The 24,468-nt window shown below is 37.1% G+C and overlaps 1 protein-coding gene across 4 annotated transcripts in view; it reads right to left on the bottom strand.

Moving 5' to 3' along the window:
• DLGAP5 (DLG associated protein 5) overlaps positions 1-24,468 on the bottom strand; it is a 69,792-nt gene that overhangs the window by 26,956 nt on the left and 18,368 nt on the right. For 2 of the 4 annotated variants that reach the window (XM_019725754.2, XM_074327451.1), the window contains exons 1-4: positions 9,928-10,055; positions 7,908-8,146; positions 2,380-2,573; positions 117-179 (exon numbers count right to left, since the gene is read on the bottom strand). In XM_019725754.2, the coding sequence (XP_019581313.2) occupies positions 117-179; positions 2,380-2,573; positions 7,908-8,145 (495 nt within the window). In that variant the 5' untranslated portion in view covers position 8,146; positions 9,928-10,055. Of the gene's footprint in view, positions 1-116; positions 180-2,379; positions 2,574-7,907; positions 8,147-9,927; positions 10,056-24,468 lie in introns of those variants that run through there. The other 2 variants (XM_019725755.2, XM_074327452.1) reach the window with 2 other exon arrangements.

Below are 24,468 nucleotides of genomic sequence, written 5' to 3'. Positions count from 1 at the left end.
ATAGCAAAATAATCACTGTACTTGAAGCTGATATTAGATTAAAAATGAATGTATTTACTCCGAAAAAAGAAAGGAAATTAATCATTTTAGCAACAATTATCTACTATCAACTATACCTTAGTTAGCTCCATTTGCTCTTTGGCTTTTGACCTTGTCATCCGTACAAAAGATGGAACAGCCTTAAAACAGTCAAAAGAAGATAAAATAGTTTTTAAAATGGACTCACAAAATTACTTCCATGTCTTATTATGAAATACAGTTCCCATTTTAAAGTTAAACTTTATTTGTAATCATTTATGGCAAAAATAATGGTTAAATTACTAGTTTTCCTGGTTGTGGCTTGATTTAAATTATGTTTAAGTTAACAGCTTAAAAACTTTTTCATATTTCTGTGAGGAGAAAGAAAAAATTCCAATCATGTTTCCAACTATTAGGAATCCTCATTAATATGATTAGTTAGACATATTTGGAAGTGGATATATGAACAGACTAGAGTATTAGGATGTTTTGGTGTTTGTTTATGAAAAGATACTATACAGCTTACTTTCCTAGCTTTGACAATTTGCCTTCAAATCTCATGATTATGCTCTTGTCCATTGTCAATAAGAAAATGGAGATTTGATTGCAAAATGTGGAAAAAAGTTCACAAGGACTGATCAAAAAGTGGTAAGACATTTACCAACTCTGTAAAATTCCTTAAGAAGCATAATCAGACTTCTCTTCAGATGAGAAGCCATTTTCTTCACCAAATCTCAGTGAAAACCTACGTTAAAGAAACTAGAATTTTTGCATAAAGGGAGCAAAATTCAGCAATATCTGTTGTCTACGTAGAATTAAAAGCAATTATTGGTGAATCTTATTATGTAACACAATGTGTCTTTCTCCTTCTACATATAACATTTTGTAAATAGTTGTTTACAGTTTAGACCAATGACTGGTATCTTACATTTTCTTGAAAAGCCAGATTAACTTGAAGAGGTCTTCTTTGATGTTCCTCCAAACATAAACAATCTCTCCCTCCTCTAACATATATAGAATATACTTACCTGTATCTTTCCACCTTGAGCTACATTCTATTAATTTGGTCTCTTCTACATTGTCCTAAGATCATACACAGAGTAAATAAAGATCTGTCAAATGAATCAATGAGATTCATGAAGCAAAGAAAACTAGGCAACATCTTGGGCTTTTATGTTATTCCGTTCTTATTTAAATCAGGAATAAGTACACAGTCAACAAGATCTTTTAAACATATTATTTAAAATGAGATCTTTTACACATACCTTTAAAATAGCAAATCACTAGTAACAACCTAATTTACAAAACTACTTCCTCTGTTCATACTTTATTCTTGACTCACTAACCATTCTCTGCTTCTAGATCACCCCTCCTTTAACAGCTATCCTCCATTTTAGCTCTCTTGCCACTCTGACCAGTTCTTCTCAGCCTGTCACTGGTACCTCACTTCTGCCCACCTGAATGTGCTCTCTAGACTTCCCTCTCTCATAATTTTATGTATCCTTATCGCAATGGTCTCATTTAGTCCTACAGCTTGAACACCCATCCATATTCCCAGTACATCCTAAACCCACATTTTAGCATGTATCTCCATCCTGATTTCCAAATTTTATTCCACTGCCTGTTATCTAGGTGGTCCAAACAGGTTTTTAAAAGGGGGGGAATTAAAATGCACCTCCTTAAACATGTTCCTTGTCTTGTCTCCTTCATCTCTTTCAACCACAGCATAATTTATTATATAGTTGTTCAAACTAGTATCATCAGAATCATCTTCTCTCTCTTAAATTTCCTTTACCCCTCACTATCTACTTGGTCTCTCAAATTTATCTCTAAAGGTGTCCTATACCTATTTCTTCCTTTGAAACACACTGCTCAGTCAACCTATCCTGTCTCACTCTTTTAAGATAGTCTTACAACTGGTCTTCCTATCCATAAAAGCTTCCCTTTCCAGACTATAATCTTCAAGGCCAGGGAATCTTCCTGCATTACTAATTTGATAATGGTACCACCTTATTTAAAAGCCCTCGTTACTCTCTATATCCCACAAGATAAACACTAGGTCCTTGGCATAGCATTCATTGTTCATCAGCCTGGCTCTACTCACTTTCCTAGGTTTATCCTGTCTCGGTCCACCTATAGCTTTATTGAGAGACCTGATTTTCATCTTCTATTATATCATCCCCACCTCCTACCAATTAGATAAGTGAATAAAGGGGACTAAGGGGAACTGGTTATTTTAGTCATTTAATCATTTAATGAATTGTTTCTTGATCTTTTGGCTAAAATCGAGTGTAATTTCTTAAAGAAAATTCATGTTAAACAGAACTATTCTTCTATATCAAATTAGGATACTAAGTTTACCTTTTTTGGCTCAGCTTTCATAGTATTCTGGTTTGATAAAAGAAAAGAAGGCATATCAGGTCTATAAAGACCCACTTTAAATACTCCTCGTTTAGCTTTGTCTCTCTGCTCTTTCAACTTTTGAAGTTGCTTTTCTTCTTTGTATTTCTGGAGCATTTGTTTCCGTTGATCACCTAGAAGAGTTTTCACTGACCCTAAGCAGAAAAAAATACATAACACAGTATATAAAACAGTTCAGATAACAAATTATGCAAATGCCTAACAAATCATTTTGTCTAACTTCAACTGCTACTAAGAAATACTTTTAGAAACTTTTTGTTAATTCCTTAGTACTCTAATTACAAGTTATTTCAACCCCCTTTCTTTTAAAATTTCTATTCCTTTTGCCTTCACTTGTTCAAATATTTATTAACTGTGTGCTCTATATTATTCTACTTTTAAATTAATTAAATTCTATGATAGCCTCTAAGCTGATCTCCCGTGTTCTCACCTCTTGGTAGTTATGCCCTTGTGTTGTCACCACCCTCACTGAATAGAGCTGACCTGTGTAACCAAGAAAGTACCATCGAAATGACTTCCAAGACTAGGACATTAAAGACATTCCAGCTTTTGCCTTACTTACTCTTGGATCACTTGCTCTAGGGGAAGCCAGTGGTCATGTGGACCCTTAAGAAGACACAGGCAGCCAAAGGAGATGTCCCCATGACAAAGAACTAAGGCTTCCTGCCAAAAGCCAGCATCAACTTGCCAGTCATGTGAGTGAGTTATCTTAGAAGCAGATCCTCCAGTTCCACTCAGGCCCTCAGATGCATTCCTGGATGACATCTTGACTGCAACTTTCAGAACCACCCGGCTGAGCCACACCTAAATTCCTGACCCACAAAGATTCTGTGAAATAATAAATGTTTTTTGTTGTTTTAGGCCACTAAGTTTTGGGGTAACATAATTTTTTCCTTTGATATTAAAGCTACTTGTCAGTTTCTCTAGCTCCCATCTATGATTCTCAGCTTAGGTTTCTACCTACATATCCTCATGTTTATTTAAACTGGTTTGAAAAATATGAGTGGCTACTATGTCGTCAGACGTTCTTAAGCAGTAAGAATAAGTAAGAGAATTTCTGTCCTTGAAGGGATCGCAGTATCATACCGTGGGGAGACAGGTAGTTTCAGTTTGGCTTAGAAGGGAATACATAGTAAGAGAATGCACACAGTAGCGTATCAGCACAAACCTGTTTGAGGAGATCAGGAAAAGTTTTTCAGAAGAAAGAATACCTGAGAAGGGTTCTGAAGAATGAGTATATGTTTGCCCACTAGGTGAAGGTTAAAAATAATCCAGGGAGATAGCTGCACAAGTCAGTAAATTTACTAAAAAAAAAAAGCATATATTTAAATGGCTGAATTTTATGGCATGTGAATTATACCTTAATAAAGTTGTTTAAAAAAGATAATCCAGGCAGAGAACAGAACGTGTAAAAGGTCAAATGCTGAAGTGGTCAATCGTCAATAAAAAACCCAACTTCTCTGATAGTTCCCTTTATCTCTTGATCTAACTGAAACCTGGCTCTCCCCTGAAGACACTGCGTCCCTAGCTGTCCTCTCAAGTGGTTGACTACTTTTTTTCTCCCACACTGGTAATATCGCTGGGCCTAAAGCGGGGAGGTGTCCCCATCATTGCTTCCCACTATTTCTTCCTCCGCACTAAAAGAGCTCAGCTTTACATTTCATGTCATCAGATCATACTATCAAGTACCCCAATGTGTCATCTATAGACCCTCCAGGTTTCTCTCTTGTTCCTTGAAGGCTTTAGCTCCTCACTGTCACTGTCTCCATTCTTGTATAAATGTTGATGACCCCCTCCAACACCTTGCCTCTCAATTCTTGGGCTTCCTTTCCTCCAAGGATCTTGTTTCTACTATACCTCAGTGATCCATTCCCACAGTCACATCCATACCAATATTTCAACCTTTTTCGTGTCCTGGCATACATAAAAAATAACATTGACAGGGCACACTGGGGCAAACAGAGTCTGCCCGTGATCAAATGCAACCAAAAGAGAGAAAGCGCTACCCACCCCTGGCCCTGCCAGAAACTTCAAGGGCTGAGAGGACCAATATCTGGTCATACTTGTATTCATCTGTGAGACAACAGGCACTTGAGCCTTCATTATTACCAGTGAATAACTATTTCCTTCAAAAGCCCAACCTCAAGCTATCCACCGATTACCATATCTTCCCAACAGCCCTTTAGCCTCTACCAGGACCTACACGCTACTGACCTACACTCATCTTTTTACTGTCTCTTACCTCCCCTTGTGTTCTCAGGTTTCTTCTTATCTAATTTGGATTCCATGATTCATCATCATAATCACTACTTCATCTTTTTAGCCCCTCTCTCACTGTGCTGCACCCTAACAAAATTTTAACTCTGATTAAATGCCCTCGCTGCTTACCTCACAACAACAATACATAACTGGGTTGAAAAAATACACGAAAGCATGCTACCTCATCTCTTTCTATTTATGACTATAAACCTCTCAGTTGGAACCTATGTTTCTCATTTCAATACTCTCTCATTCACCTGAATTACGATTTCATACATTATCCTGTCCTCAAACCTGACACAGCTCCTCTCCCATCTGCATTCAAAGCTCCCATGGTATCTGAGCCAACATACTTCACCTGCCCTTCTGGACAAGCTGAGTGTGCATCTCCCAAAGGCCAACCCCTCCACTAGCTCTAGATTCTATTCCTTCTCACCGAATCGAAGGCATTCTTCCAGCAGGTTACCCTCCCTCACTCACCTGTTTTCCTCTCTATAATGGGTTGTTGCCATCACAAAGTTACAAACATGCAGTAATTCCTCCCAACCCACACCCTCATCTAGCTGCTTGCCTCATTTCTCTATTTCAGTATAAGGCAAAATTCTTCGCAAGACTTACTATATCCCTATTTCCAATTTTTCTCCTTTCATTCCTCCTCACTTTTTTCAAAATTATGAAAAATTTCAAATATACACACAAGTAGAATACAATGAACCCCCATATTCCTATAATCCAGATTCAACAATTATGAACATTTTGCTGCACTTGCTTTTTTTTCTGAACTTTTGAAGACAAATTCTACTCGCAAAACTTCATCCATAGATATTTCCGCATGCACCTCTAAAAGTAGACATTTTCTTTCATAATCGCAATACCATTATCATACCTAACAAACTTAACAGTGATTCATGTTATCACCTATTATAGGGACCAAATTTAGACTTCCTGTTTCAAATAGGTCTTTTATTTTTTAAGAATTGGTTTGTTCAAATCAGGAACCAAGCAAGATCCACATATTGTATTTAGATGCCTTTTAAATCTCTTCATCTAAAATAGATCTTCCTCCCCATCTTTCATTTGTGTCATTACCTTGTTGACAAAAGCTAGTCAGTTGTACTACAGAATGTTCCGCACTCTACAATTGTCTGTTTGCTTTCTCCTGTTTTTTTGTTCATTCCTCTAGCCCTCGTGTTTTCTATAAACTGGAAGTTATATCTGAGGGTTTGATTAGACTGAAGTTCAACTTTTGGAGCAAGAATATGTCCTAGGTGGTGCTGTCATTCTCTCTTCAACCCATGCCTCTGTGGCTTTCATTCCCTGAACTGCACTCCACCAAAACTACTTATCAAGATCACTGCCACAGCCAAGTTCAAATTCTCACTTCTAATATAACTTGACCTAACAAGAAGCACTGACAGTCAGGCTCTCTTCTTTGACAGGCTCGTTTCACTCAGTTTCTAAGATACCACTCTCTTCTGTTTGAACTCTTACTTTACTTGCACTGCTCCTCAGTTCTTTGATCCCGCTTGTTCTTTCTTCCGTAGCCATGCTCACCTACTCGCTCTCTCTGGAACATACCAGGCCCACTCCACCTCTAGACCTTTGTAAATGGCAAATGAAGAAAGGCTATATTTTAATAGCATATTGACAAGGTCAGACTTTCATTTGGGAGCTTTTCGTCAAGGAATGGAGTATTTGAGAAGGCAAGAATAGAGGCAAGGAGCCAACCTAGGAAGAATAACATCACCTCAACGCAGACAAAAAAATGTCTAGCTCTTCCATTAAAGATCATTCTGCATCATTCCATGGCCCAATTTTCATTTCCTCCCAACTCCTAAGAGATGTTATTCTTTACTCTCTCCTCCTTGACAACCAATCATTTCCTTTGACCTTCAAATATGCACTGATCACCTCATCTCAGAAACAAAAAGAACCCTACAGCACTTTTGTCCAATTCTTTTCTCTCGCTCTCATTTAGAATCACAAATATAATAAATCTGAAAGAAATATTTTAGCCCAACCCCCTCTTTCACAGAATCAATTGAGCTCAATTATGTTGAATGTCTTGTACATGCCATATATTACACTAGTCCTGGAAAAATGAAAAAATTGAAGCAGTGAATATTTAAACAACTTCACATCTCATTTCTTTCTCTATACAATGTCTAAGAAGATGCTATCTTTCTGCCATTTCTTCGTCATTTATCCTTGCTTTATTTCACTGCAATCTAGCTCATAGTGCCTGCTATATAAACACAATTAAGTAGGCGTCCAGTGACTCCTTCTGGTTAAATACAAGTCGCTTCCCAGTTCTTTCTGCTCTATAGCATTCCTTACCTTCTGAGACACTATTTTTTTTCAATGTCCTCTTTTTTATTTTTATTATTTTCAGGTGTACAAAGCAACATAATACTTAGCATCTAAATTGTATTTAGATTGCTTTTAAATACAATTTAGATGCTAACCCCTCACAAATTGATACCCCCCCCAATCTACTACCCCTCTGACATCGTATATAGCTGCTACAATAAGACCCTCTATTTTTATCTTTTGCTGAGAACATTTCTTCTTCAGTTGGATTTTTCCTTCCTAATGACCCCAAATCCTTTTAGGCAAACTGCAAGGAAGAATTCTTTGCCCTTCTAAGAAATGTTTCCATTGGCAAAGTATTCTTATTTTATAGATTCTTCAAGCAGTTCTATTTTTATGTCCCTTATCAATTTATCTTGTCAAAATTTCTTACCCAAGCACCAGAAGAATTTTAGAATTCCTATATAAGGCAATATAGAAAATAAAGTGTTATAATATTCCATAGATGAATGGCTTTATCCTAGCTAAAATAGCTTTAGCCTAGCCTGTATCTTAAATAGACAGCAGAAAACATCAAGTTACTCAAAATGGTATTACAAAATTCCATTCTTCTGGTCAGAGTTTGTTTTTCATTTTTTAAACTTTTTTATTTATTTAAATGTGGTTTTCCAGGATCCCTCAGCTCTGAGTTAAGTAGTTGTTTCAATCTAGTTGTAGAGGGCGCAGCTCACAGTGGCCCATGTGGGGATCCAACCAGCAACATTGCTGTTAAGAGCACCGTGCTCTAACCAACTGAGCTAACCAGCCGCTCCCCAGTCAGGGTTTTTTAACCTCTGTTATTAAATCAACTTTTATTCACTCTTCAAAGCATTTAAAAATTACAATAAAGCTTTACTTACTTGGCTTGACACTGGCCTTTTCGGGAATAAGCTCTTGAGATGTCTCGTGTAATTTGGGAAGAAGTCTACCTTCTAAGGTTGGAATGTTGACATCTTTCAAACCGAAGTGTCTGTTTCGTTCATATTCCTTGTGTCTGTTTTCCTTCTGAGACAGTGATTTCCTATGAGCAATTTTAGTTCTAATCATGTCAGTACTTAAGTCCTTTCTGTGTCGACTGGCAAAATGTGACGAAGACATCCTGTCAGGGAAAAGAGAGACCAACTTACACGGATTTTCATTTTATTTAAAAAATTAAAGAGTCCAGTTCACCTCCTGTTCCAACCTCAGAGCCTTCTGAAATAAAAACATTGAAATACAAAATGGAATAAATATATGACACTGAAGTGTGGGAAGGAGGTTATCAAAAGATGACACTATGACCTATTTTTTCAGGTACTAAATAGGAGCTTGTTTCACAGCTGAAGTGAAGTGAAGCCCAGGAAGCTACAGTCCATAATATAAACAAGAGGCTGTAGGCTTACTGTAGAGAACATTACAAAATAGTGTGACTTAAAGGTGGAAATAGGGAAAATAAGTGAAAGACAGTATACAGAATAGCTTCTTAACCTTCCCCTGGTGATGAATGCAGGCAGTCTGACATTTTTTCTCAAGCCAAAAAACAAAACAAACAAATAAAAACCACACAAGATGCCGATTAGACAAGTAGGGATGATAAATAGGTAGTTGGATATACAACAGTAAGAAAAAGAAGGGTTTTCAGAAGAAATTACCATGGTTATATAGAAGGATAATCATATCAGTTTGCCCTTGTGAGAGCAGAATAAAATTATTTTCGGCTATGTAAAAAATCATATAGTTTACTTGGCATATACTCTTTTTGTAGAAAGACCCTTGACAGTGTATTCAAGTAACGCAAGGGAGGACAAGAAAGGATGTCATGGGTTCCAACAAACGATGGATCCAACTGACAAAAAGAATAAAGGAAAATGGAAAGTCTACAGCTGGTATAGAGGCCAAGCCAAACGTGAAAAAGAACTGGTTTCCCAGAGAAAATTCTTGCCAGCTTAAAACAAAAAGAAAAGGAAAGGGGGAGGGTCTGCCATTAGGAAGTTGAAAAAGTTATAAGTACACTAAAGTCGTCAACAATAACTAAGAAAGTCCAATAGAAAACTCCAGATAAAAGAGAAATCTGCAAAAGAAATGCAACAAATTAAAATGTTATGTGATTTTAAGCAATCAACAGAGTGTAAAAAAGGAGAATTCGTCAGACTTGGATGCCAATAATAGTCTCCTTTGAAAAGCCCAAGGGAAGTGACAAAAGACTGTGCTTTTCATCAAAAACTCTCCTCTGATTTGCCACCTCCCACAAGTATTAATTTGCTAAATATCAAAAAGTAAAACAGGTATTATTTTAAAATACAGCATAGCACTATACACAGCAGAGAGACACACACACAGAGACAGAGACAGAGAACACTAATGCTAATATTTAATTATAACCTAAACCCTAAAAGGTAGTTAAGTATTATCGTCGTTATACAAATAAGGTAAATTAACTGCCCACGTTGGCACAATTAAAAGGTAGTGTAGATGGGAGCCTAAGCCAGGCAGTCTGGCTCTTCAACTACATCTAAGTTCTCTTCTTTGGCTGACCGGAGTTCCTTCCAGCTGGAAAGTCTAGAATGCCTTAGTCTTTCTTGCCTAGAGGTTCTCAACCCGGGCGTTTTTAGTTGTCACAGGATCTGGGAGGAGACACTGAAATTTAATGTCAGGACCAAGGATGCTAAGTATTTACTCCCCGGTGGTCAAACGCTGAGTGCTACATAGATCAAGGCAACAAACAGTTCATCTTCTGGGGACCTGAGTCATCAGCTTCGGGGGTAGGACAGGTAACACTGTCCAAGTGGAGCCTCCCGTGAGCAGCGTCCAGCTCGCAGCTGCCGGTCCTTAAGATCCTTCTAGACTTTTCAGAAGGAAGCGGGCCAGCGCCCTCCCTCCAGCTCCCCAGCACCCACCTACCTGAGGCAACTTCTAGCGTGAAACCTCAACCAAATTAAAATAAAGGCATTCTCTCGGTCTTCAAGACCACCACTGCCTCCAAAGCAGGAACGCCTACCAGCCGAGCCTCCGCAACATTCAAACTTCCCGCGCCGAGCCTCTGATTGGAGGGATTTTAACAAACGCTTCCGGGAGATGTGCCCGCCTCTTCCCCTTGATGAGGCCAGTGATTGGTTTGCTCCTTCACTATTTGAATTGATTGAAAGGGGAACGGACGGTTCAGACGAGTGTGAGCGGAATCAATGGGCGGGTCGCCACGCGATATTGATGAGGGGCGGATCAGAAGGGGCTCTGGGGGCCCTGTAGGGGGCGGGAGCGGCGGACCCGCGGTATAGTGTTGTCGCTGAGTCTGCCCCGGAGCTTGCGGGGTCCCGCGGATATCCGAAGACGGTCGGAGGAACTCAGAGGAAGGAGACGAGACTCAGTTTGCAGGGCTTTTTAATATCCTTATTTAGTTACATAAATCCAGCCGACCTTCTTGGAGTGTTTTCTTCATTTAACGTTTTTAAAACCGGGCTTCCGACACCAAATTTCCCCTTACATTGTTTAGTGTTACTTTTCAACGCCGCCAGTGTTTTTTTTTTCTCGTCCATTTTTTAAAATTGAGATAAAATTTACGGTGAAAAGCATAGTTTTTTTTAATGTACGATTTGATGAGTTTTGCTAAATGTAAACAGCTGTGTAACTGTCACCCAATCAGAATGTAGAGCATCTCCCACCCTTTAGGCAACCATTCCTCTGATTTCTATCACCTTAAAAACAAAGGTGGTAGGTACTCTTTAGTATCTGCCTTCTTTCTCTCAGCGTGTTCAAGACCCATCCCTAGTGTTGCGTGAATCAGCAGTTACTTGTTTTTATTAATATTTCATTGAATGCTTTGTTTATCCATTCACCTGTTGATGGACAATGGGATTGGTCCAGTTTTTAGCTGTTATGAATAAAGTTGCTATAAACATTCTTGTACAAGTCTTTTGTGGGCATGTTTTATTTCTCTTGGGAAATATAGGTGTGGAATTTCTGGGTATGCTAAACTTTATAAGAAATTGCCAAGCAGTTTTCTAAAGTAGTTGTACCATTTTACACACCCACTAGCAACGTGCAAGAGTTCCAGTGTTCCACATGCTTGCCAAGATTTGGAGTTATCACTCTTTAATGTTAACCCCTCTAGTAGGTATGAAATGGCATCTGGTTTTAATATTGTAGTTCCCTAGTGACCAATGATGGTGAGCATCTTTACATGTGCTCATCAACTATTTTTGTATCTTGTTGTGTGAAATGTTCAAGTCTTTTGCCCATGTTTTTATTAAATTGGGGGTAATCTTTAAATTTGGTTGTCTTTTTAGTATTCATTTGTAGGAGTTCTATCTATTCTGGGCACAAGTCCTTTGTCAGGTATGTGTATTTTGAATGTATTCTCTCATTTTGTGGGTTGTGTTTTTTTAATAATAGGCTTTTAATTTTAGTTTTAGATTCACAGAAAAATAGCAAAGATAGTAGAATCAGGTTCCATATGTTCCTCATCCATTTTCCCTTTATATTAGTATGGTACATTTATTATAATTAATGAAATGATACTGATACATTATTATTAACTAGAGTCTATACTTTATTTAAATTTCCTTAGTTTTTACCTACTAATATTTTTCTGTTAAAGGATACCACATTACATTTAGTCATTATGTTGGCTTGGGCTCCTTGTTCTGTGACAGTTTCTCAGACCTTTCCATTCACCTGTTTTCGGTACCTTTGCTAGTTTCATGGAGTACTCATTAAGTATTTTGTCGAATGCCCCTCAATTGGAATTTGTCTTATGTTTTTCCCATGATTAGTCTGGGGTTGTGGGTTTGGGGGAGGAAGACCATAGAGGTGAAGTGTCGTTCTTACCATATCACATCAAGAGTACATAATATCAATATTATTTATCAAGGTTAATTGCTAACCTTGATCACGTTTATCAGGTTTCTCCACTGTGACATTACTATTTTCTCCCTTTCCATACTGTACTCTTTGGGAGAATATAACTATATAGGCAGCCCACACTTAAAGAGTGGGAAATTACGTTCCATCTAATTAGGGACAAACTCTGAACATAAACTATTTGGAATTATTCTGCATGGGAGATTTGTCTTTTCCCATTTGTCCTATTATTATTCAGTCATTTATATCAGGACTGTTGGGTTATACTCTAATACTATTTTATTTTGTTGCCATTGGTCGCTCTTTTAGTTTGTTCCTCTTTTACATATCCCCATCATTGTGGGGTGTTTGTTTGTTTGTTTGTTTTAGTACATACTTCCTTACTTTCTGGCTCTACAAGATGCTCCAGGCTCATCTGAATTTTCCCTGTTCCACTACTAAAATCAGCCATTTCTCCAAGAAGCTTTGGTTCCTTTTATTGGAGAATGGTACGAGAAGCTAAGATCTGGACACTAGGTGTGCTCCTTGCTACTGTGGAGTCTCTCAGTTGACTGAAGAAGTATACCTGTCTATATTAATGTATGCATCTATAAATGTTTCCATAGTCATCGTCTGTATTTACTTTAAGCTAATCATGAGTTTACATGCTGATGTCTCGAACTCTAATCCATTACCACATGGATCATTCTAGCGTCCTCCCCTTCCTTATCTGTAACCTCCCACTCCAATGGAAAACCAGACTCTATTAGTTGCCTTTTCATTTCCTTCATAGCATCATTGGTGAACAGAGGATTTTACATTTGATGAAGTCTAAGTTATCATTTTAAAAAGTTTCCTCTTTAGTGCTTTATTTCCTCTCTAGAGAATTATTTGTCTACCCCAACATCATGAAGTTACTCTCCTGTTTTCTTCTAGAAACTTGGTAGTTTTAACTCTTATGTTTAAGTCTGTGACTCATCTCGCATTAATTTGTGTGTGTTATCTCCAATCTTTTTCTCCCCTTTTTTTTACGTGTTGTCCAATGCCACATATAAATGAAACCTGTGTAAATGGCTATTCATGGGTTAAGTTTCTTCTGCAAACCCTCCCATGATTTTCGGAGTTAACTAAAACTGTAGTACCATAGTGCATTAAGAAATATAAAACAAAGCATAACATATGGGAAGGACGTAGCTTTGTTCAATCCATTTAGCAACAGGGATGAGGTTGGCAGGCTTGGTGAGAACAATTCAGCGGAATGATGGTGGCAGAAACCATACTGCAATGAATTAAAGCTTCATTGGGAATTACTGAAACAGGCAGAGAGTGTAAGTGAGGAATCAGAATTTTTAGTGATGAAAAGCACTTTGAAGATTAATGACTTGTACAAGATCCCACAGCTAATTAAGTAGCAGAGCCAGGACTCAAACCTAGGTATTTTTATCTTCCTGGTTGTAACTATGGATTGTTTTAACATTTATTTGAGAATGGAAAAGAGTAGTATAGACTTTGGAGTCAAATAGGTGTGGTTTAAAATTGCCACTTTATATTGGGCAAGTTTTCTGCACTTTTCTGAATCTCCGTTTCTTAGGAATGTTGGGAGGATTAAATGAAATAATTAGTTCCAGTTCTGCTTCCTACAAAGATGCTGACAAAGTAAAATTACTGGCTCCCTCCCACAAGATCAACTTCAGAGGAGCTACAGAGGGGAAAAAAAAAACACCCAAGTTATTGTTAACATTCAGGAATGTAAGCAGTCTTTTGTTGGTTTTCCCCTACAGTTGTTAACTGATTAACCTCTCTTGTCTCTTCCTTCCAACCCTCTGGCCTATTGTAATTCAATTTAGGACGTCTCAGAATTTTTGTGTTTTTTTGTCACTTTTTACTGTGGCTATTAAAATATTTAAATTGCATGTGTGGCTCGCATTGCATTTTTTTTTTAAGTTTATTAGGGTGTGGGGTGACAATGGTTAGTAAAGTTACATAGGTTTCAGGTGTACAATTCTGTAATACATCATCTATATATCATACTGTGTGTTCACCACCCAGAGTCAGTTCTCCTTCCATCTCGTTGCATTTCTATTGGAAAATACCATCATAGTTTATAAGAAACTTTGCTGTTTGAAATATCAGTGAGAAGGGACCGTCTCACTCCCACTCAAAAGACGTGAGCATAGAGAAGCAGCCTCGATTTCCAATCCATAGCTTCAAGATCAGAGGTGTGCGGGTCAAAAAATAACCTTCCTCCCATCTTTCTAACTTCTTCTGGCTGGGTTAATCATCCAATAAACATGAGACAGATTAACAGGAGAAAACGTCCAAAATTTATTACGGATACACATATGGGAGTGCCATAAGAACATGAGATCCAAGGAGGAATTGGGTCATTGTGATTTATAAAGCATTCTGGACTAAGAAGAAGGGAGGCAGGGGTCTGGGATTTCAAAGGGAAAGTAGGCAATTCGCAGGTAGAAAGAGCAAACGTGATAAATTCTTGCTGGGCCACCCAGAAATAATGGGCCACAGAGGGACTCTATTCCTACATTTCTCTGTTTGCCCCATTTAATGTTATAATGCTAAGGTGATGCTCCTTTCCTTTAAGTAGGTCTTCCTATCTGAATTTCCTTTAGACAAAGAAGGTGAAGGGTCAAAGATTCTTTCTGAGTCCTTTGTTTTTTAATAACCAGCTTAAAATCAATATCCCAAATGGTTTCTTTTGGAGTAACAAAACGTTGGTCCCCCTCAGAGGTTTTAAATGGCAGTTTTCAAGGAAAAAGGCAGTCAGACTAGAATATTCCTAGCAGAACCTTAAAAAGTTTCCAACAGGAGGAGGCCAAGGCCATTTAAACAATGTTTCTCCTCAGCCTATACAGCCCCTTTCCTGTGGAGTGATTACTGCTTTTTGCTTTTTTTCTTTTCTTGTCAGTGACATCCCCAGTTCTGCTTTGCTCCTGTTGCTTCCAGAACAAAGATTACAGAAAAACCTCCGTTGTCAAACTGCCTCTGCTTCATCACAGCACCAATCCAGAGCGGATCTCCATTCCTCCTGGTCCCTTCTCAGAATCAAAGGTCCAAACCCTGAGGTAAGCCCCTCCAAAGTCTCTTGTACCCAGGTCCTCCAGGGGTCCCTGGGAGAGGCCTCATGCTCTCCCTTGCAGCAGCAAGTAAATAACTAAACTTTTTTTTTTTTTTTTTTTTTAATTTAATTAGTTTCAGGTGCACAAGACAAAGCAAAACTTAGACATTTATCATTTATATCCCTCACACTGTGTAAACTTTTTTTTAAACTACAAGTGTGCTCCTGGTGGTCTTCATCTTGTTAAAAATTTTAATTGCCATGGCTGACAGTCTTTTTAAGAAAGGGTTTACTAGGCCAGTGCTAGCAAAAAAATAGGAAGAGGAGGAGGAGGAAGAGAGGGAGGAGGAAGAGAAAGAAAAGAGACTGGTCTTGGACATGGAGTCTAAATCACCAGTAGCATGGCTCGGTTGGAATGACAAACGTGGTTTAGCTGTGGGCAGCAGATCGGAAAGTTCGTGTGTAAAGAGGCTCCTGGGGTTCTAAAGCGCTTGGCAATTCTCTCTTTTGGATAATCATGGAAATAGCCACCTGGAAATGAATTCTAAATTAATCCAACTGATGTACAGGAATGTGAGCAGTCTGGTCCACAGCTGTAAACAGGCTAACGGTTCTGTCTCCTTCTCTCACTCTCTGGCCTCTGTAGTTTGGAGCATCTCAGAATGGTTTTTCTCCTTGTCCATCCGATGGGCTTTATTTGTAGACCTCTCGCAATGGAGTCTTGAAATCTTGATACTGGATTACCAAAAAGGAGCAAGAAGAACCATTGACTGATTCAAGAAAAATTTATAATGTATCAAGTGGAGAGCAGTTTTAAGAGTCCAACCAACCTGGGCTCTAGTTCTGGAGCAGCTCAATTTCGGTTCCTAAACTTCATTGATGGGGCTAATATCAATACCTACTTCTGAAGGTTGTTGTGAGAGTTAAATACCCTACCTAAAGAACTTAGGATAGAAGCTGGCGTACAGTGAGCACTTTAAAAATGGTGGTTCCTGTTAGATGACCACAAACGGGGGGGAAAAGTTAGGATGAAGCCCAAATCCTGTGGAGATTCCTTTGTTTTCTGGACCAGCCCTGTTCCTAGCAAGGCAGAGAGTGGCAAATTAATTAATTAATCAATTCATTTGCCTTTTACAGTTAAAGTTGAAGGAGGGTGAAAGGGCCCTAAATTCTCCATTGGAATTAAAGGATGAAGGAATTACAGATAAAAGATTCTCCTTTTCAAAAAATGTGTTTTCCCACATTTTAAAGATGCTCTTACTTTATATGCTTAATAAACTTTTAATGCTAGTGTCTCCAAAGTCCATGTAAACCTAGCCTTGGATTAGGACTCATCTTGGAAACCGAGATGAATACAAAATAGTGTGGATTGTGCGTGAGTTTTGGCCCCACAGACTTGGGTTTAAATCCCAACCCTGCCACTTTTTTAATCCATAGGTTAAAGACCACATATGGCGTTGGGCAAGAGACTTAATCCTTTCTGAGCCTCAATTTTATAACAGTAAATGGATTTTAAGATAAAGATAAATTATATAAATAAGTATCTGGGAAAAAATAGATTTTCAATAAATGGTACTTTAAAATATTAACAGTGACAACAACAATAATAATATCCATGAACCTTCCAATAGAAACTAAATGCATTTTTAATTAAAATGTTGAGAAATAAAGGACAAGAGGTATTGCTATAAAAATTAGTAAATATGATAGAATTCAGCATTAGTTGGTCACAGCTATGAACTGGTGGAGTCTTTCTATAAAACAAACATCAGAGATGTTTTCCAATCAGTCTTATTTGTCCAAAGGATGGTTAAAATTTCACTTAATTCATAAGTCTGTAAGCCATTGCTTTGAATCAGCATTTCCCCTCCTAAATGTTCGTTTTGAAATTTAAAAACTCTGCTAGTTTATACATGTGACCAACTCTTGTTCATTTTTGTTAGTGTTTCCTTCTAGTTGTTTCCTAAGTGTTTCCTTCTAGTTGTTTCCTAAGTGTTTCTTTTTGGGTAAATTATTTGTCCAACTATAAGGTTAAGGAGATTTGTTTTTTGGTGTGGATTTTTCAGTAGGTATTTATAATATGGGAAGGAGTTTAATAATCAGTTTTTAAAGTAAAAACCTTGTGGGGACAGAGCCAGGAGTGCAGTTTCCAGGCTCTCGGCCTCACGTGGAAAGGTGGTGGCTCAGGTAGTAAACGGCCGTCAACTGTGATTAGATGGCCATCAGCTGTGGCTAGTTGGCCATCAGCTGTAACCAGTGAGCCATTGGCCACTAATATAACTGCTGTGGCTACGCTAGCAGCAAATGGTGGGCTAGCAAGGGCGGATTGTGGATTGTGGATTGCAGAGAGGTGGATGCCGCCAGCGAGACTATAGTGGTATGACTCCCTATCTATGGCTCCACTGGTGTTCCTTTTTGGCCTCACCATATCCTGTGTTCTTAGTGGGGAGCGGGACCAGAGACCCCGCATGACACCCTGCATGACAGACCTCATGCCCATAGGTATATTTTAATGTGAGTTCTTTATTAAATATATAAGTATTAATGAGGCATGTGTTAAAACAGTTTTATTTATTTTTAATTAATCTAATTTTTGTTAGAAAATAATTACATGCACATAAGAAATTAGAATAAAAAGCTTAAAATGAAAAATAAGTCTCCCTCTCCTTCTCAACTCTTCTTTCCTCCCCAGCCCCTAATTCATTTCTAAGAAATCACCCCTGTTAACAGTTTCTGCTTTTAGATTAATATCATATTTCTTCTTTTAAACTTTTATCAAATTTATATAGAATCTATTAATATTCCACTATGAAAGATAAAGAATTATCATAAACTAACTACCCTTCCACCTCTGCTTATATTTGATTTTTTTATTGTATTTATTTTTATTTCTTATATTTAATGTTTTAATATTCTAGTGGTTGCCTTATTAACTTTAAATAATATATTTAAAGGTTTAATTCTTGATTTATCAAATTTGGTATGGATTAAGTACCCACAATGAAAAATGAGCATCCTACCCTTCTTTCTATTTCTCTCTGCCTTCCAGTTTTTCTTAGTTATATTAATATGTGTCTGAATAACATTTTGTGATATTAATTTATGTTTTCCTGCTTCCATTTCTCCATTCAAACAAGCAACAGCCTCTGAATTTTATCACTTCAGGGGAGGTACAGGTTGGGGAGGAAAGCAGAATTAGCCTGCAAAATTTTTCCTGGCTTTTATTTTCCATCAGCTGAAGCTCATTGAGGAACAAGGATTTGAGGGAGGGAAGCATGGTGACGTGGAGAAGCAAGAGGTGGGGAGAGGCTTCTCCCCCAGAGATTCCATGAGGGTTGGGTGGTGGTAAGAAGCTACATGGACTCAAACACTGCTCCATGGTAGAGCCCTGAGAAGGGGGCAAGCCTCAGAAGGGATATCTGGGGAAGGCAGAACTCTAGCACAGGATTCCCAACCTCACCTAAGAGTCCCTTGCCACATGTGGGCTCCAAAGGAGCAGAGAGCAGCTGCATTGGAAACCATCATTCATTGAGGATCTCAGTTACCTGGATACGCAGGTTATTAATGCTTTGGTAACTGTGTACCTTGACAGGAGCCAGGGAGGGCAGAGAAACCCCAAGAATGTCTGTAGTTACATTTCCCATCAAACAGGGTGTATGGGAGTGGTGAAAAGAGAAAGGGGATATTTCCCAGAAGCAGAAATTAAATCGAAGTGTAGAAATTAAAGTGACATTTCTTGCACACTTGAGTTTGTTGTTTGAGATTCATACCCTGCCACATAATTTTTTAATTGTCAAGGTTTATGATATTTATATGCTACTCTGTAATGTACTTATTAAATCTCCTATGCTTTGGGCATTATTTGATACTCAAAAGTGAAAACCAATAGACAGCATGTATGATATTATAATTACATAAGTATTATTCACTATAACCAAATATTGTGATTGGACTGACTTAGAAGGAAATTGAATTCTATAACATTAAACCTTTGCTGCTTAAATCTTTCCTTCACTTGTTCTGATTCTACTTAGTTGCCACCATTATGGTAAAACTTGATGCTTTGGATTCCTATTTTTGTGCTGAACTCCTCAGGTAATTTTTTTCATGTAGGAAGCATGAATGGTAAACTTTTTAATTCCCAGATGTCTTTTTTTCTTTGTCCTTAGGCTTAATTAATAATAAAACTAAGTTGAAAAAAATTTTCCCTTAAACCTTTGAAGACATTACTACCTTTTCTTCTATATTCTTACTTTTTGTTTACTGGCTTTAACATAAATTAAGGGAAGTGAATTGAAGTCTCTATCTCTCGTGTTTCTATTTCTCCTTGTACCTCCTATAGTTTTTGCTTTATGAATATTGATGCTGTGTTATTTGGTGCATAGATTTTATATCTTCATTGTGAATTCTGCTTTTAATATTATAAAGTGTCTTGTTTAATGCTTTTTTTGGCCCAAATTCTGAAGTTACTATAAGTCTGGCTTTGATTTTTATCTCAGGCCCCAATACTCTCACCAGGAAGCATCTTACATGAACTCTACTGATGGTTGCTCCACCATCAACCCCTCTCTTTGAATTTGCTGCTGCTGAGTCGCTGAGTCTGGAGCTTATCTAAGCCTTCTTAGAAAGAACCTGGCTTGGTGTCCTGAGAGACAATTTCTTCTCTTGATTTTCAAGAAATTCAAACCCATTTGCTTTCTGTTTTCTAGGTAGTACTCAAAATTTCTGGCACACTGATGATACTGTAATTGTTTTTCTCCTGTAATTGTTTGTGCTTTAAAAAATATCTGTCTTGAAATTTCAGTGGGAGGTGGGAGGGTTTTGCATTTGTTTAATGGGATTAATTGATTTGCATTTGTTTAGTGGGATTAATTATGTATCACAGACTACACCTTGACCTGAAGCCTTTCCTATAAGAGATTTTTAACAATAAGTTCCACATTTAGAGGAATAAAACATTGTTTAATGTCCATCCATTTTCTTTTTCCCTCTTTAATTCTTCAACATGCATTGCATATGCACACATAATCATTTAATTTATCATTAGTTTACATTTTTTCTTAATTTTCATTAAAATCCTCAGTGCTTATGCTCTCTTCTCTCTTCATCCCCAAAATGTAAAATTTTGGAAAGACTTATTTGAATGATGTATCTCTAGTGAGCACTCAAAAATTTCAGTGTATATCTTAGGAGATACTACTGTTATGTAACTATTATAGAATGGCATAATTCCAAAGGGAATTATGGCAATTTGTACTCAGAATACAGTACAGTAATAAAAAATATATCAGTAACTTCAAAGGTTTGAATAAATTACTTGCATGTGAGTTTATTCTTATACATTGTACACATTATCAGCTTCAAGGCATTTTAAAGCTAGTGGTTGATAATACTTGCAGTAAGTCAGTTTTTTCTTTATATGCTAAATAAGAAAGCAGAAAGTAATATATTCAATTTAACTACTGTAAATATATGTGAAATCATTACATACCTGATCTTAAATCCTCCTTTTGGAAGATAAACCTTTTTTCTTTTTTAATAAAAACAGTTCATCACTTTGTTAGCTGCATCAGAATCTGTATTACCACTTTTCATTTTGGAAATCTAATTGCTTGAATCCTTCTTTAAAGGAACCAAGTAGCAATACAGAGGACTCACCACGTGGTGGCATCTGAAAGCCCCCAAAACAACATCATAAAGCCACGTACACCTACGAGGCATGTATCCAAAAATTTAGGCACACGGTTAGTTACCTTGTAGGTACCAACAGGAAATAAATAGAGCAGTCATATTGAAAGGATGCTGGGAATGTTTTATTGATTGGTCTGGGTTGTGGTTACATAGGTATATACATTTTAGAAAAATTCATCAAGTTATGCCTATATGTATATGTAATATCTGTGCATTTTACTATATATGTATATATTTTACCTCAATAAAAAAATTAAGTGACTATAAATGAGAACCGTTTTATGTAAGCCACCTTAGTCTTTGCCCTGTTATTGAACACAATAACAAAAAATTTCAGAGGAACACATTGTGCTCTATTTCTTAACCTTAATCTAGTTACACAGAGGTTTACTTTATAATTGCTCTTAAAGTGTAAAAGGCAGATTAAAAAGTGAAAATCCAATCATCAGGTATTTATAATCCAGAAAATCCAAGGGTTTACCCTCTGGCAAAGTGAAAGTAGTCACAGGCACCTGGCATTATAATAGGGCTGCCAGATTTAGCAAATAAAAATAAGAAACTACAGCAAATAAAAATGAATGCTTAGTTAAATGTAAACTTCTGATAAACAGGGAATCATTTTTTGGTATAAGTATATCCTCATGCAATTATCTGGTCCCATGCAATATCTGGGGCATACTCATACTAAAAGATAATTCATTGTTTATCTGAAATTCACGTTACTGAGCATCCTGAACTTTCTTTGACAACACTAACTATGTGGCAAGCTGCACAGGTAGAGGCAATTATCAGTGGTCCACTGAGTGGAGGGTCAAGGAAAGGAAAGAGGAAGAAGAAAAGTCTTAAAATAAATTAGCCTGACCCTAAGACCCTATTTGAATGGAATTTGCTGAGTTCAACCATTATTGCAATACTTCAGAAGTTATGAATCAACATAATATAGTAATTTCTATCAACAAAAAGCAATATCAACAAATGTTTAAAAGAGTCATCAGTGTTTCTCCTAAAATCTGTGTATCTCTCATAGCATTGGCTTATCTTCTGATCATTTTAGATAAAGATACTGTGGAAGATAGCCTTGATGATGTTCATTCTGTAGCTAAAGTTTTTCTAATTCGTAGCCAATGATTAGGAGTGTGAAGTTACAAGGTAGGTTGTTTTGTTTTTATTCTACAAATAGTCTCTGACAGACTGCCATGTGCCAGGAACCCATATTAGACCCAAAGGACAGGATAATGACATAGTTTTTCCTATAGAGCTAAGTTTAGGCCTTAGGGGACTGTAAGATAGTTAAATTGATAGATAGATAGATAGAAAGAAAGAAAGAAAGATAGATAGATAGATAGATAGATAGATAGATAGATAGATAATGTACACTAGGTAAAACATTACCTAGCAATGATGGATGACTGCTGTTTGCTGCTCAGCATAACTCTTTCTTTTGGGAAACCATCCAGACAATTTTCTATGTTATGAGTATTTAGTTGGGTGAAATTGACCCCAAAACCATCACCATGATTGATGATGACTGATTCAAAGATGGGAGTATAATCCAATTAAAACTGACTGAACCCTGAGAGGCAGTAAGTAGAGGCTTCTGGAAAAAGGAAGCATTCACTCTTGCCCTTGGTAATGGCCACTGTTTCTAATTTGAGGGAAGCCATCCAGATGCTCAGGGCCATCAGGTACCATTCACACGCGCAAAAGATGGAGTCAACACCCAGAAAAAGCATTGGTGACATTGTGGAGCCCTGATTCAAGATGAATCTGAGACTCCTCACAGATTTTTCAGTTAAACTGAGCCAATAAATACACTCATTTCTTAGGGCAGTTTGAGTTTCAGTTTTCAGTCGTTTACAGCATAGTCAACGAGTTTACTGATAGTTTACTGATGCAACGAGTTTGCATAGTTTACTGATGCAAGAAAAGTCATTGAAAAAAATGAAGGTTTCTTTTTCATTCCCAGCCCCCTCTTGCAACCCCTAGAGATAATCACTGTTACAGTTCTTTCAGACATTTGCATGCATATGTATCAGTAGCCTTTTCACGTGAATAGGAGTGTATTGTACATATGGTTCCACCAGTTGCTCTCTTTTTAAACTTATGTTGTACTGTGGACATCTTCATTTGTCAATGCATAATATTCTGTAAGTTGGATGTAGCATCATTAAGTTAATCTGTCTTTCATTGATGGAAATTATTTTTTCCTCAATTTTTTTTTACTATGATAAACAGTAAAGATATATATATATATATATCTTTGTGCATTTATACAACTCTATCCAATGGAAAAAATTCTAGAAATGGAATTACTCTTTAAAAGGTAATGTACATTTCAAATTTTGCCCTCCAGAATGGTTATACCAATTCACATTGTTCTCCTCACCATTGCTGACACTGTTTTGTCAAATTTAAGAAATTTTGTCAGTATGAAAAGCAGTATAGTTTTCTTGATTTGCATTTGTTTAATGAGTATATACAACACACACATAGCACACATGGACAGACCCATCCATATTTAGGCTATTTTATAAATTCATTAACTATTTTTCTATAAATTCCCCATTTATATCTTTTGCTGAATTTTCTATTAGGTCATTTGTCTTTTCCTTATTGATTTGCCTTTATATATTGAAAAAATCGATCCTTTCCTCATACATGTGTTGATATATTTTTCCAAGTTTATGGTTTGTCCTTCACCATTGTTTTATTTTTTAAGCATAACATTTTACAAATACAGAAAACAGGAGAGAATTATATAATAAGCACCTATATGCCCACCATCCAGTTTTAATCTGTTACCATTTTGCATTATTTGCTTCACCTTTTTAATGAGAAAAGAATAAAATGTTAAGGTACAGTCGAAGCTTCTTTTATACTCTTACTGATCCCATTCCTCTCCACCCCTCCCCAGAGATAAACACCACCTGAAAACCCTTCAGATGCACCAAAGGTTTAGATATTTTCCTGTGTCTTTCAGAGAAAAATAAAAGACAATAATAACAAATTGACTGTCAACAGTTGTTCCCAAGTAAGTCTCGCCAGGATCTGCAAGCATCATTCTAAGAGAGATTAATTTCATATTATTACAATAGCAAGGCTGGCAAAATTCCCGTGAGAAACTATTCACAAACCGTGCCAGCCTTCTGATTAATGTTGCTAATAAAGAACAGAGAAAAATCTGCTCATCAAACTTGCCTCAAATGAGGTCATTGGGTTATGATCAGATATATATTATATATTATAATCTATTTTGACCCCAGGAGAGTTTTAATAGGCCACACTACCTCTTTCTGCCCACTCTGAAGCAGATATTACTTGGGGGTCAAAACCCTTGTGTCTGCCCTATAAAAGGTGATGGTCACCCCATGGGGGCTGGGGTTTTTAGATCCCCTTGGATATGTGAAAAATGAAGAAATTTCACAAAGAGTGATGAAACCAACGTGGTCATGTCTGAACATTTTTGCAAAAAGAATTAAAAGACACTTAAACAAATCTTTGAATAACCTCTAGTCTTTTGATATACTGAAACTTCTACCTCATTGCTTATATTTTAAAGAAACCAAATTAGGCCTAGCCTAAACAATGGAGTCACCTGTGACTTTGAAAAGCACATTAAACAGTATACTTCCATGGCTTTATAGAGTTTTTTTCACAGACCTATGTTTCTTTTAAACATCTGTATAATATAATTTTGTAAAGTTTTAAGTTTATGTAAATTGCATTATACCGTGCATATCATTCTTCAATTTGTTATGGTTAATGAGCATGACTTCAAAGTTCATCCATGTTGGTACATATAGGTTGAGTATTCATTTTAACTTCTGAATAGTATTTTA

This window comes from Rhinolophus sinicus, linkage group LG03, assembly GCF_036562045.2.
Source record: "Rhinolophus sinicus isolate RSC01 linkage group LG03, ASM3656204v1, whole genome shotgun sequence".
NCBI lineage: Eukaryota > Metazoa > Chordata > Mammalia > Chiroptera > Rhinolophidae > Rhinolophus > Rhinolophus sinicus.
This window is presented reverse-complemented; position numbering and strand designations above follow the sequence as displayed.